The sequence below is a fragment of the Chiloscyllium punctatum genome, chromosome 45 (assembly GCF_047496795.1).
Source record: "Chiloscyllium punctatum isolate Juve2018m chromosome 45, sChiPun1.3, whole genome shotgun sequence".
Lineage (NCBI taxonomy): Eukaryota > Metazoa > Chordata > Chondrichthyes > Orectolobiformes > Hemiscylliidae > Chiloscyllium > Chiloscyllium punctatum.
Genome location: NC_092783.1, coordinates 48,121,933 through 48,135,370, shown reverse-complemented (window position 1 = coordinate 48,135,370; position 13,438 = coordinate 48,121,933). Strand labels below are relative to the sequence as shown.

General features: G+C 39.1%; 1 protein-coding gene across 1 annotated transcript; it reads left to right on the top strand.

Annotated features, from left to right (window-relative positions):
* Positions 1-1,074: 1,074 nt before the first annotated feature.
* Positions 1,075-12,791, top strand: LOC140467383 (acidic mammalian chitinase-like). The gene is made up of 12 exons (XM_072563703.1): positions 1,075-1,135; positions 2,714-2,740; positions 2,823-3,024; positions 3,497-3,553; positions 3,735-3,900; positions 4,713-4,837; positions 6,334-6,457; positions 6,557-6,739; positions 8,578-8,694; positions 10,184-10,322; positions 11,455-11,691; positions 12,623-12,791. Exons 1-11 carry the CDS (start codon positions 1,111-1,113, stop codon positions 11,679-11,681), a joined length of 1,392 nt encoding a protein of 463 aa, XP_072419804.1. The 5' UTR covers positions 1,075-1,110; the 3' UTR covers positions 11,682-11,691; positions 12,623-12,791.
* The last annotated feature ends 647 nt before the right edge of the window (positions 12,792-13,438 follow it).

Here is a 13,438-nt window from a genome sequence, read left to right as displayed (position 1 = left end):
AGAAGGCGGTCACCTGAATAATCCAAAGTTGCCATTAATGTCTGAAAGGGAAAATCAGAATCTTTTTCCTCAATGCTGATTCTTACTGTACTTTTTTCATTGTTGTTCATGCCACACCAAACAAGGAAAAATTCCATCCTAAATATTTTGCACTTAACTGAGTCCTGAAATGTCCATCTTTCAATTTGGCGTTTGATGACAGACTAATTGAGGTGTTAGTAGCAGACCATATCAATGGTCACTTGATGCGTTATTTTCCTCTAGATTAAATTCCCTACAGTGCAGAAACAGGCCCTTCTGCCCGCCAAGTCCACACCAACCCTCTGAAGAGTAACCCTCCCAGACCCATTCACCAACTCCCTACTAATGCACCTATCATCATGGGCAATTTAGCATGGCCAATTCACCTGACCTGCACATCTTTGGACTGTGGGAGGAAACTGGAGCACCCGGAGGAAACCCACACGGACTCAGGGAGAATGTGCAAACTCCACGCAGACAGTTGCCCAAGCAGGAATCGAACCCAGGTCCATGGCACTGCTAGGCAACAGTGCTAACCACTGAGCCACCATGCCGCCCAGATTCCTATCACTTAACACTCAGCCATCCTGGCTAGTATTGTTAACAAAAGCAGCATTCTTATATCTTGGTGTGTGGCATTAGTGCTTTTCCATATTCTGTGCTTGAGTTTACAACACATGGACACAATTAGACTCCATCCTCATGCCACCTGGCATTCCTCAAGCCTTTTCATTTCTTTTATCCATATTGCTCTTCACACCTTCTCTACCTTGACTTATTGACTTCTTTTTAAGAGTTAATCCGACAACATTCCTATCTCCCCATGCTTCAGAATATTATCTTCAATGCAGGGTTATAATGAAGGACAATATTTTAGCTGGAACCACTGGTGGTATTTGAGATAAGACTTCCAACATAATGAGAAAGACAAGCACTAAAGTGTGTTGACATTTCATTATAAAGTTCAAATGCAAGTATGTTTACTTTTCCAAAGATATAAAGCTCTCAACACACAAAGCTTTTAATAATTAGTGATAAGTTCAGTATATTTAAGATGAAGTAGGGCATCTAAAATACACCACTTGCAAAATGATGAAGTTTGTACTTGGGACAGGTGAGTTTTCTCTCTGTGTGAACGTATTTTATGTTGTAGGGTTTCTTTTAAATATTCAGTAATTAAATGGAGCATGGAACAAAGAAAAGACTTATTTTTTGATTTCATTACAAATAAATCAGTTTATGTCAAAGAGCTTGGTCTTGTCTGAGCAATAAAATCTCTTCAGATTACATGCTCATATTGCCACAGTTTAATGTAATAATGTTTCTGCTGATTCAGACCAATCCACTTGACAACCCCATTCAGTATTGCTTTGTTATTCACCTGCTGAGGAATTTCCAAAGGGATTACTAAATTTGTTTTTCATTTCTGTAATGCAAATTTTCTGCGCATTCCTCACTTCAAACAGCATGTAATCTTCATGGACTTGCAGCTGCGTGAGAAGACAGCTCTTCTCAAGGGTAATTAGGATTGAACAACAAATGCTGCTCCAGTCAGCAATGCCCATATCCCATGAAAGAATGGGAACTCTGACAACAGAAGTCATTCACGCTTAATAAAAAGATCTGCCAATTTTACATATAATTGGAAGTTTAAGTAGCCACAAGGCAGAATGCTTCAGTTAACTGCAGTCATTTGTGATTTTTTAAAAAACTTAACCAGAAGCAATGCTTTTTGAGAGTGCTGTGTCCTTGTAGACAAATTCACAAATATAACTTTCAATCCATGTTCTGTCATTTCAATGAAATGGGAGCGGGTGATGTTATTGAACTCAAATTGTTTATCTGCTTCTGAAACCTTCTTTTGCTCCTTTGTTGCATTGAGATTTGATTACTCCAATGTTCATCCACCTGACATAAACTTGTGCTTATCCAAAGCTTTGCTGTCCATATCGTAACTCACAAGTTCTGTTCACCCATCACCTCTGCGCTTGCTTACGCATTTGCTTATGGCTTAGCAGCATCTTGATTATAATATGTTTTATCCTTGTATTCAAATTCAACCATGGTCTCATCCTTTCCTGTCCTCAGACACAGGATATGAATGTAGTCTTGGCCACACCAAAGTTGTTGACCCAGTAAAGCAACTAGCCTTTACATTTAGTATCTTATGCTAAGTGTTCCAAGCATGCTTAACCTTAACGGATGTTGAAAAGCCGAGTGTAAGTTGATAATATTAGACTGAAGCTCAGAGCTGTTAATTTGTTGTTATTTGCACCACCTCATACAATGTTTCGTAAATCAATGAGGCTCCATTGGTTACCAGTGATTGAATGCTTTAACTTAGCTGTATAAGAATATGAAAAATAAACTATACTTTTTTTTTCAAAAGTAAGGGACAGAAGTATTTCAAGAAAATGTAATAATGTCATAATCTCTCAATAAGTCAGTAAATCAACTGTTCAGTACAACCGAGCTGCAATGTCAAGTTTAATTCAACAGTTGTCAATGATCCTTCAATGAGCCAAGCACCTTACAATATAAGTTTGAGTAAGGAGGTCAAACATATATCCATGCATTGTTTCAGCACACTGAGGTACAACTCAGAAAGTCACCTTAGGACTTGAGCCTTTGTATCTTTACACATCCTTTGATCATAATTCTAACACTTACCCTTTTTCCTTTATTACAACAGTGGCGTTGTTGGCATGCCTGCAACTGGGTAAGTCTTTGTTCATTAGAGAGTATTCATTATTTAATGTGTTTCGTCTGCACTCCTGATTTCTATCTCACCTTCCTCACAGGGTCTGCCTACAGACTGGCCTGTTACTTTGCAAACTGGGCCCAGTACAGACCAGGAATAGCAAAGTATACCCCAGATGATGTGGACCCTTGCATGTGCACTCACCTGATCTATGCTTTTGCTGTTATAAACAACAATAAAATTGTTACCTTCGAATGGAATGATGTGACTCTCTATAAATCATTTAATGCTTTGAAAACCAGGTATGGTACATTAATAATGAACTCCTGAAATATAACTTCTGTTTTGATGACTGCATATAATGTACACAAGAGGTATAGCTCTACCCTACCTCTTTATTTTGAGTTCAAGATCTGATTTCCAATCTATGAGGATCAGCAATCTACATCATGCTGAGAGGTCCCTCAGTATTGCATGTTAGATAATTCGAAACTTATTCAGTGATCTTTACTGAAAGCCACAACATCACAGCTTCACAAAACAACTCAAAAAAGAAAGGAAGTTATAGAGAGCAAAAAAACCATTTTTTCAGAGATTCTGTTGATAATACACCCTTATTTAATTTATCATTGAACTGAGGCACTGTACATTAATTAGATGCAGTGTCTCCTCAGATTAAGATTGTGATAGTTGAAAGTAATTTCAGTAATTCATTTAAGTGTCTTATTCCCTTCACTGCTTTTTGTCTCTAATTCAACTGTTTGTTCACAACAGGAATGCAAACCTTAAAACTCTTCTTTCTGTTGGAGGCTGGAACTTTGGAACTCAAAAGTAAGATGGAATCATTGTTTAAGGAAACATTTGCTTTCAAATTCTGCATGAAATTAAATGAGAATGATGTTGTTTTGCTTCCTAACTTCCTGACATGAGTCACCATATAAGGTCCGTTTTAACATTGCTTCATAACAAGCTCTGTTGTTAATAATGATTTTTCATTAACTTTCTTCAATAGATTCAGTGCTATGGTTTCCACAGCTGCAAATCGGCAAACATTCATAAAATCAGCCATTAGCTTCCTACGTAAGTATGGGTTTGATGGTTTGGACATAGACTGGGAGTATCCTGGGTCGAGAGGAAGCCCAGCTCAAGACAAGCATCTCTTCACAGTCTTAACACAGGTAAGAACCTAACTGGCAAGTTACTCTGCTTATACAATGTTAAAAAGTAAACAATACACACAGATTATTTTGATCACCATTTATATAAAAAATTGACATCGTATGAATAAATAAAAATGTATTTACTTCATAAACTTTGAGAAAACTTGCAATAAGCCTTCATGTTAAAGTCACATAACGTTTGTGGATTCAGGATAAACCTTTGAGCTATTAACTGAGATCATCAGATTCTGCTGTTTCATTGAAATCATTTTAAATTAAATTTCTTTCTATCTTATCACTCATTTTTCAACAAGCTCCATTTTGGAGAGACCGGCAACTTTACTTCAATTTCTCTTCTCTTGAAGCACTTGAAGACAGGTTGGGCTATAAATTCCTTCCAATGCCTCAGTTACATGGCTAGATTCATGTATCAGCGTAAACAGAGCACATGTTACTCTGGTTTGGAGTCAGGGTGGAGTCAGGGTGGAGTATTATTATCTGCATTATCCCAACATGGACACTTACGAGTAACTGACATTGGATTTTGAGTAGGACGAGGAACGCCAGTTGATTTTTCACATCAATAGCAACCCATAATGATATTTGTATTTGCTTTGCAGTAACTGCTGTTATTCTGACCTTTGCTAAAGCCTGGCAAAGGCTCTAAAGCCCCAAAACCCTGACATTAGGCATGTTACTGCACCAAGCTTGGCCATAGATACAATTTTCAAAACAAAGGAACTTAGCACTTCTTTGATACATCTTGTTAAGCCACATCTTGTGCAAGCTATATTAGTTACTAACTAAATTTCAAAACATTTGTATTTTAGGAACTGCTAGCAGCCTTTGAAGCAGAAGGGAAAAGTACTGGGAGACCACGATTGTTACTTTCAGCTGCAGTAGCAGCTGGAAGATCTACGATTGAAGCTGCCTATGAGATTCCTCAGCTGGGACAGTGAGTATGGTGTCAGCCTTACAGGTCAATTGTAACCTCAGCAAAGGGAGAGTGGGACTCAACTCTTTTACATAGAGCTACACATAAATGAAATAATTTGTGGGATTTCTTTGCTGTGATTTCTAAGGTTTCTGAGTGTTTTTATTTCCGACAGCACAGCTTAAATTAAACTTTTTTTTCAATCTTGAACCGACCTTCTTTTGAAATAAAAATGTACAATTTCTTCTTGCAGTCATTTCGCCAAGTAAAATAAATTCTTTTCTGTGTAAAGATCTGGAATCTTACCATCATTTTCTTAAGGGCATTTAAGGATGGGTCATAGGTGTTGGTCTTGCCAATAAAGCTTAGAGTCCAAAAGTTAATTTTAAACAATCCATGTGACTAGTCTTCATTAAACATTTGTTAGCTATATCAGAAATGTGATAGGACAACTTACCATCCTGCCTTTTCCTAAACCGACATAACTCTTGATCTATCCAATAACATTATTACTTTCTTTTGACATACACTGTAATGCCTCCAGGTGTGTCCTGGCAGTAAATTTTTCTTTATTATTCAGGTTGACCAGATATTTTGATCAATAATTAGCCTTTTTTTCTGTTTGATCTTTACCAATGGAAACATTTCCTAATTTGCATCTTGTTATCCATTCCTAAATATCTAACCCTATACTTATTCAAACTAAATTGATCTGTCACATCTCAGGTAATATATACAATTCATCATGTTTTTCGAAGGTGAGGTGGGTATAATTTCTAAACTGAGTCCCTGATTTTCTGGTGGAACATCAAGCCAGAATGTCATTTTCACCAATCTCCCTCTGAAATTATTGTAATCAATTAGGAATTACTATCAAGTCCACAGTAAAGAATAGATATTGCTGTTTATGGTAATTTGTCCCACTGGGTTCAGCACTCGGAATAAAATCTGTGCCTGACTGCAATTCATTCAGAAAATACTATTCATGTAAGAAAATTTGCAAGTGATTTTCTTTCATTTGCACACACTGCATTTGATTCTCAAAGAGAATAACTTATACACTAAGGGATATCGAGCTGATAGACTAAAACTTCAGGGTTGTAATATGATTGCAAACAGTAATAAACTTGCTGAAATGTAAATTGAGTTTTAGATTACTGGAATCATAGAAACCCCACAGTGCACAAAGAGGCCATTTAGCCCATCGAGTCAGCACTGACCCTCCAAAGAGTGTCTCAGCAAGACTCAGCACCCTCCCAATCCCCATATTGACCATGACTAACCCACATCATTGGACTGTGGCAGGAAGCCAGAGCGTCGGCAGAAACAGGGAGAATATGCAAACTCCATACAGACAGTCACCTGAGGCTGGAATCAAACCCAGGTCCCTGATGTTGTGAGCCGACACTGCTGGCCACTGTGTCACCCTTGGAGGAAGAGACGACCTTGAATATGGTTAAGAATAAATATATGCATTGTATGTTTTATGTCAAAGTTACTGGTTTTCCTTCCTTCAGAACTCTAGACTTTTTCAATGTGATGACGTATGACTTCTATGGATCTTGGAATAGCTTCACTGGAGAAAATAGTCCTCTTTATGCTCTCCCTTCTGCTCAAGGCAATAACAAATACTTTAACATGGTTTGTATTCATGAATGTCACCTATTTCAGTTTTGCAACAGGATTAAGTGCCTTTCATCTTCCTTGAACTAATAATTAATGTTACAAATTTCTTCATAGGCCTATACCATTAAATACTGGAAGGATAATGGAGCTCCTGCAGAGAAACTGAATGTTGGATTCCCAGCTTATGGCCACTCATTCAGACTGAGCACATCCAGCACTGCTGTCGGTGCCCCAGCCAGTAGTGCTGGACCGGCTGGGTATTATACACAACAATCCGGTTTTCTGGCTTATTTTGAGGTACGTATGTTGTGGAAGGGTGCCACATATCCCAACACTTTTAAAACCTTGTATTTTTCCATGAGAATACATTAGCTTGGTTGGTATTCATTATATGAGATATTTGAATAGCTACATGAAAGGGAAAGGTTTAGAGGGATGTGGGGCTGAACACAGGCAATCTGAACTGGCTTAGTTTGGGAAACTTGGTTGGCCTAATTGGGCCAAAGGGTCTGTTTCTATGCTGTTCGACTCTATGACTCTATATAACAACTTGATCAATGACAGGAGGGAAACCAACGTAGATGAATAGACATGGAAAGTCTTATCCTTACACAAGCAAAATATTGCAGATGCTATAAATCTTAAATAAAAATAGAAATTACTGGAAACACTCAACAGCATCTGTGAAGAAAAGAATACAGTGTAAGTATTTCTGGTCAATGAGCTTTTGTCAAAATCTGGGGAAGGTTAGTTTGTGACAAGTAATTCCATCGCTTTCTGCTTTAATTCCTTAGCCAATAAGGACAAAAACCTGGAACCAAAGCTACTACCAAGACCATTTTTTATAGAATCCCTACAGTATGGATATACTCTATTCAGCCCATCAAGTTCTACCAACCATCTGAAGAGCATCCTGCCCAGACGCACCTTCACCCCACCTCCCTCCCTGTAACCCTGCATTTTCCATGGCTAATCCACCCATGGCTACACATCCCAGGACACTCTGGGCAATTTAGCACGGCAAGAGTGAGGATGCTGGAAATTAGAGTCTAGATTGGAGTAGTGCTGCAAAAGCACAGCAGGTCAGGCGGCATCTGAGGAGCAGGAAGATCAACATTTCAGGCAAGAGCCCCTTCATCAGGAATCATGGCCAATCTACCTAACCTGCATAGGTTTGGACTGTGGGAGGAAGCCAGAGCATCTGGAGGAAACCCATGCAGCCACAGGAAGAATGTTCAAATGCCACACAGACAGTCATCCAAGGGTGGAATTGAATCTAGGTCCCTGCTGCTGTGAAGTAGCAGTGCTAACCATGGAGCCACCATAGCAATTCCTTTAATACTTTCTCCATTTGAAGGCTACTGGCTTCATTTTGATATCACCTCTTAAAGATGTGACCAAGAGTGGCAATGTGGCACAGTGGTATACTGGTTAGCATTGCTGCCTTACAGCACCAGAAACCTGAGATTGATTCCAGCATTGAATGACTTTTTGTGTGGAATTGTGCTTTCTGCTGGGTGTTGTGGTTTTCTTCCACAGCCCAAACATTTACAGGTTAGGTGGATTGGCCATGTTAGATTGCTCCATAGTCTCCAGGGATGTATAGGCTAAATGGATTAGGTATGATTAGTACAGGGTTGGGTGGGACTAGGCAGGATGCTCTTTGGCAGGTTGGTGTGGACTAAAATGGTCCCTTCCCACTCTGTGGGGTTTCTATAATTCAAAGTTTAGGAACCAGCAATGTAAATGTTTGAACAACTTTCAATAAATTTTTTTTCAACCTTAAAATGATTTGCAAGTGTGAAATTTGGATTAATTTTCAATGGTTAGTGGGTACTGAGACAAGTCAACTGAGATGGCCATTGTGTATGTTTCTGCTAAACGTAGGAGAGAGGTATCACAGTGCTGGTCATGTAAAATATCTCCATTTTACATGACCAGTCAAAGTCAATTAAAAACCAGATTCAAAAGAACAGTGTCTTGCGCATTACATAAGAAAAAAAATCCAGAAGAGCTAAGTAAATCCAACAGGAAATAATTGATTGAAGCAGATCTCAAGTGCACTTAAGTTATGATAGACTAGTAATAATTCCCAACTGAAAAGGTTGCACTCTATTGTCTCATTCTTTTGACAGATCTGCCTCTTCTTAAAAGGTGCTACGGAAAAATGGGATTCTCCACAGATGGTTCCTTATGCCTATAAAGGAAATGAATGGGTTGGATATGACAACCCACAAAGCTATGAAGACAAGGTCTGCTACGCACATGGATGTATACTTTAGCACTGACATTCCGAACATGCCTTATCAGAGAGGAGACATAGAAACATCGAAGTATAGAAAATAGGAGCAGGAGTAGGCTATTCGGCCTTTCACTCCTGCACTGCCATTCACTATGATTGTAGGCAAAAGTGACGACTGCAGATGCTGGAAATCAGAGTCCAGGTTAGAGTGATGCTGGAAAAGCACAGCAGGCCAGGCAGCAGAGTGGTGCTGAAAAGCACTATGATTGTGGCTATCGTCTAACTCAATAGCCTGTTCCTGCTTTCCCCCCATATCCTTTGATCCTTTTAACTCCAAGTGCTGCGTCCACTTCCTTCTTGAAGTCATACAATATTTTCACCTGGACCTCTTTCTGTGGTAGTGAATTCCATAGGCTCACCACTGTCTGGGTGAAGACATTTTTCCCTCAGCTCTATCCTAAATGGTTTGCCTTGATTCTCAGACTGTGGCCCATGCTTCTGGACTCTCCGACCACTGGGAACATCCTTCCCTCATGTACTCTGTCTAGTCCTGTTAGAATTATAAAGGTTTCTATGAGGTTACCCCCTCATTTTTCTGAACTCCAGTGAACATAATCCTAAGCAATTCAACCTCTCCTCATACGTCAGTCCAGCCATCCTAGAAATCAGTCTGGTAAAGTTTCACTGTACTTAGCATCAATAATACCCTGCCTTAGATTAACAAATGCAGAACTGCATAGATTTTCCTAGACTTAGCCACCAGATTTACCTATCAAGAACCAAAATGCAGTTATGGTTTTCTGATCGTTAATCTTAATCACAACCCTCTGTAATAAGTGCATTTGCAAAATGAGCTAATCATTATTCTTAAATTACTAGACATGGTTAAGGCATGACATTTACAATGTCTGCCCATTTTATTTCTATTTCATTCATTCACATGATAATATTGTAAGAAGTACATGGTTCATTTTTGAACTCACTTGTTTGTGTCCAAACTACAATTGCAATTCCAGGCAGTGCCAAGTTGTGAAGAATTATCTCACATTACAAATGCAGTTATACTATTGATAATTGAAGCTTTAAATATTCTCAAATGGAGGTCTATCCATATTCTCCAAAGACGCACATGAAAAATTCTCACATTGAAATGGAGCTCTGGGCACTTCCATAACAGTATTTCTGGTAATTACATATTATTAACCATGGCTCCATATTATTAACTATGGCTCCATGACATTCTAAAGCAACTTGTCTCAATTATACTCCAAGATATCTTTTCCCTTGTTTTATTATGATCTTACAGAGCCTTTTTATGGGACTTCGAACAAAAATGTAATGGTAAATATCCAAGTAAAACAAATGCATTTTCATTCATAACATATAAGAATATGAGTGGTTTGTCTTCACAATTTGAGGTGCTGTAGATCTTATGAGCACGCATGTGAAGTGAAAGCTTCAGGTTAACAATGGCAACTTTTCCCCTGGATATGTTCCAGATCAAATGGCTGAAGGAAAACAAAATTGGAGGAGCTATGGTATGGACTCTTTCTCTGGATGACTTCAGTGGCACTTTCTGCCACCAGGGACGTTATCCTCTCATCAGTAAATTGCACAATGGTCTTGGAATAAATCCAGGTAATCCTTTGTTGTGACAATAACTTCCACCATCTACTTGTTGCTGCTTATGAGTAAGTTAATGTTATTTATGTAAATAAGTTCAAAAATTGTCTTTTCAATGTGCTTTGCTTCTGATTACCTCAGTAGAAAAATATTAATGCAGATAGGATACCTTATCATTTGAACAAAAGCAATAGAACAATTTAGAGCCAAACATTACAGTGTCAAATGGCATAGTCAGATTGGAATAACTTGCTTGTTAGCACAAATTAAATGAGATTTTAGTGTCCACTTTTTTAAAAGAATTATTGAATGGGATGTGAGTATCACAATCAAAGTCAACATTTGTTGCCTTATTCTAACTGCCCTTAACATAGTGGGATTAGCTACCTTCTGCAATTTCTGCTACTCTATTGTGGGTAAAGTAGTATTTGGAGGGAAATTCCGGATTCCTGACCTTTAGAATCTCTACAGTGTGGAAACAGGCCACTCAGTCCATCAAGTCCACATTGACCCTCTGAAGAACTTCCCACCCAGACCCATCCCATCCCTGTAACCCTGCATGTATCAAAGGAGGGAGGAGCACTTATTGATTACACAGAAAATAATGCAGAACTTGGCCGCTTGGACTCCACCTCTTCTGGGTTTGGTATATGGTGAAAATTGATTTCCTGCCTTCTCACAATCAATAAGTGACAGTGGGATGTCTCTCAATACCCATCACTCATTGGCAGCAATCTAACAATGATGGTTTCTGGCATGTTGCCCACACACAACTCCTGATCTCATGCCCATTTCAGGTGGAATTAAAGTTCACTCCATTTACGTCTTTAAGTATGTCCACTCACACCAATTGTTTTCACTGAACTATGAATTAATGACACAAACACAGAGCATACTGGAGAAACTCAGCAAGTCTATCAGCATCTAGAGAGGGAGAAGCAGAATGGACCTTTCGAGTCTGGCATGAACTTTCTTCTCTGTTCCAAAGTAGAGTTATACCAGACTCAAAACATTAATTCTCTTTCTCTCTTCCCCAGATGTTGACAGACCTGCTGAGTTTCTCCAGCATTCTCTGTGTTTGTTTGAGATCTCTAGAATCTGCAGTGTTTGCCTTTATGTGAATTTATTGAAACTTATTTCTTTTCAGAATGTGTGGCTTCTCCTCTTCCCAGCACTGCTGCTCCTCCTAATCCCAACACTAATGCTCCTTCTGGAGGTAACTCACAATTTTGCTCTGGCAAATCCAATGGTTTCTACCCTGATAAACAGAATAAGAACATCTACTATCGATGCGTTAATGGAGTCACCTACGTGAATGAATGTGCTACTGGATTAGTCTTTGATCCCTCCTGTGATTGTTGCAACTGGCCCTGAAATAAAGCAGGTACATGCGCTGAGCTTACATAACTAACATTGCTGCTACATATGTGATGTATATATGCTACATATCAGAAAGGCTTACTTGTTAATTCAGATGTTGTCAAATGTCTCAGCAATGTAAGGAGTTCTGGACCAAAAAAGCGACCAAGGTCCAACCAGTTTACCTTCCATCGTCCTGGCTGTCTTGTGAAATGGTCACAGAATAGAAGGATGCCAGCTGAATCTGTGTCAGTGTGTAATTTAGTTCGCTTCATTCCTCATGTTTTCTGCTTTGCACTGCAGTGTTTTCTGCTTTGTACTGCAGTGTTTTCTGCTTTGTACTGCAGTGTTTTCTCGCCCTTCATGCACCCACTTCCCTTTGGCAAGCCGCAAGTGAAAATGCCCCTTGCTGCAAATTAAGTACTTTTGAAGTGTGGCAACAGTTTTTAGGGAGGAAAAGAAGTAGTCAAATGGAGCACCATAAATTCGGCTTAAACAGAAATATATTAATGACCAGATAATCCACTTTTATTTTAAATGATATTGGCAAACATATGTGAACAAAGTTGGACCATGAGAGCCACTGCCCTTGAAGGAGAAAGTTAGGCCTGGTTTTTTTACTTTGTCTAAAAAATTGCATCTCAGACAGTGCTGGATTCTCTCAGCACTGCACCAGTGTCACTATAGATTTTGTATTCAGATTCATTTTGTATTCAGAACCTGCAACCGGGGAGTTAAAAGTGTTGCCAACTGAGGTGAACATTAGTATGGATTATATTGTCAACACATTGACTTAATTCTGGATATTTTCTAATGTTGTTATACACCTCTGGAGCAGGTGGGAATCGAGTCTGGGTCTCCTGGTTCAGAGATACCGTCTCTAGCACAAGAGTCCCTCTGTGACTTAATTTTAAAAATTTACCGTTAAACACTTACAGTCTTTTTAATTTTTCCAGCCTGAATAGATTTGCAGTAATGGATCTCTAGCTGACCTGCAGTTTGATCAATGGAAATATCACCACTTGTTGGAGCAAATTTACAACAACCATCAATGTACTGGCTCAAAGAATTTTGTTATGTGAACATAATAATTGAAAATGATGAATAAAATAACTTGCAAATTTAGTTAGGCAGCTCTTTTTACTTAAAGTCTCTTGCATTTCTGTCATGCCTTGTTACGTAACATCTCAGTGCAAAGTTATTTGAATTGCAATGACTGCAGCAGTGCTTATCCAATTCTGGGCGAAGAAATATATCAAAGTTTGGGGAGACACTAATCCTCTGTTCTATTTTGGATGTCATTCAAACAATTTCAATATGTACTGGCACTGGAGGTGAGCAGAGGAGGTTCACTAGGTTGACTCCAGAGTTGAGACAGTTGGCTTATCAGGAGAGATTGAGTGAACTGGGACTACGTTCAATAGAATTTAAAGTAATAGGGGGATCTTATCACAAAATATAAAATTATGAAGGGAATTGGTGAAACTAGAACCGGGGGCAGAGCCTGAAAATAAGGGGGTAGACACGGAGGACACTGGATGATCACAGCAAGGCAGGCAGCATCAGGAGGTAGAGAAGTCAATGTTCCGGGTGTAACCCTTCAGGATTGGTAGGTGTAGGGGGAGCTGCAGATAAAGGAGGTTGGGGGTGGAGGGGGTTGGCAGTGTGGTGAGGGGAACGGATCCACCTTGGATTCCAGCATCTGCAGTTTATGTTGTCTCTAACCAAGTTTATTCCACTGCAAAGTCTCTACAAAGGTTGCCCACTTTGAA

Coding starts and splice junctions, on each gene's coding strand:
- LOC140467383 (XM_072563703.1), top strand. CDS start 1,111: ATGATGAAGTTTGTACTTGGGACAG. Junction 3,554..3,734: donor TGGAACTTTGGAACTCAAAA/GTAAGATGGAAT, acceptor TTTCTTCAATAG/ATTCAGTGCTATGGTTTCCA. Junction 8,695..10,183: donor CACAAAGCTATGAAGACAAG/GTCTGCTACGCA, acceptor GATATGTTCCAG/ATCAAATGGCTGAAGGAAAA.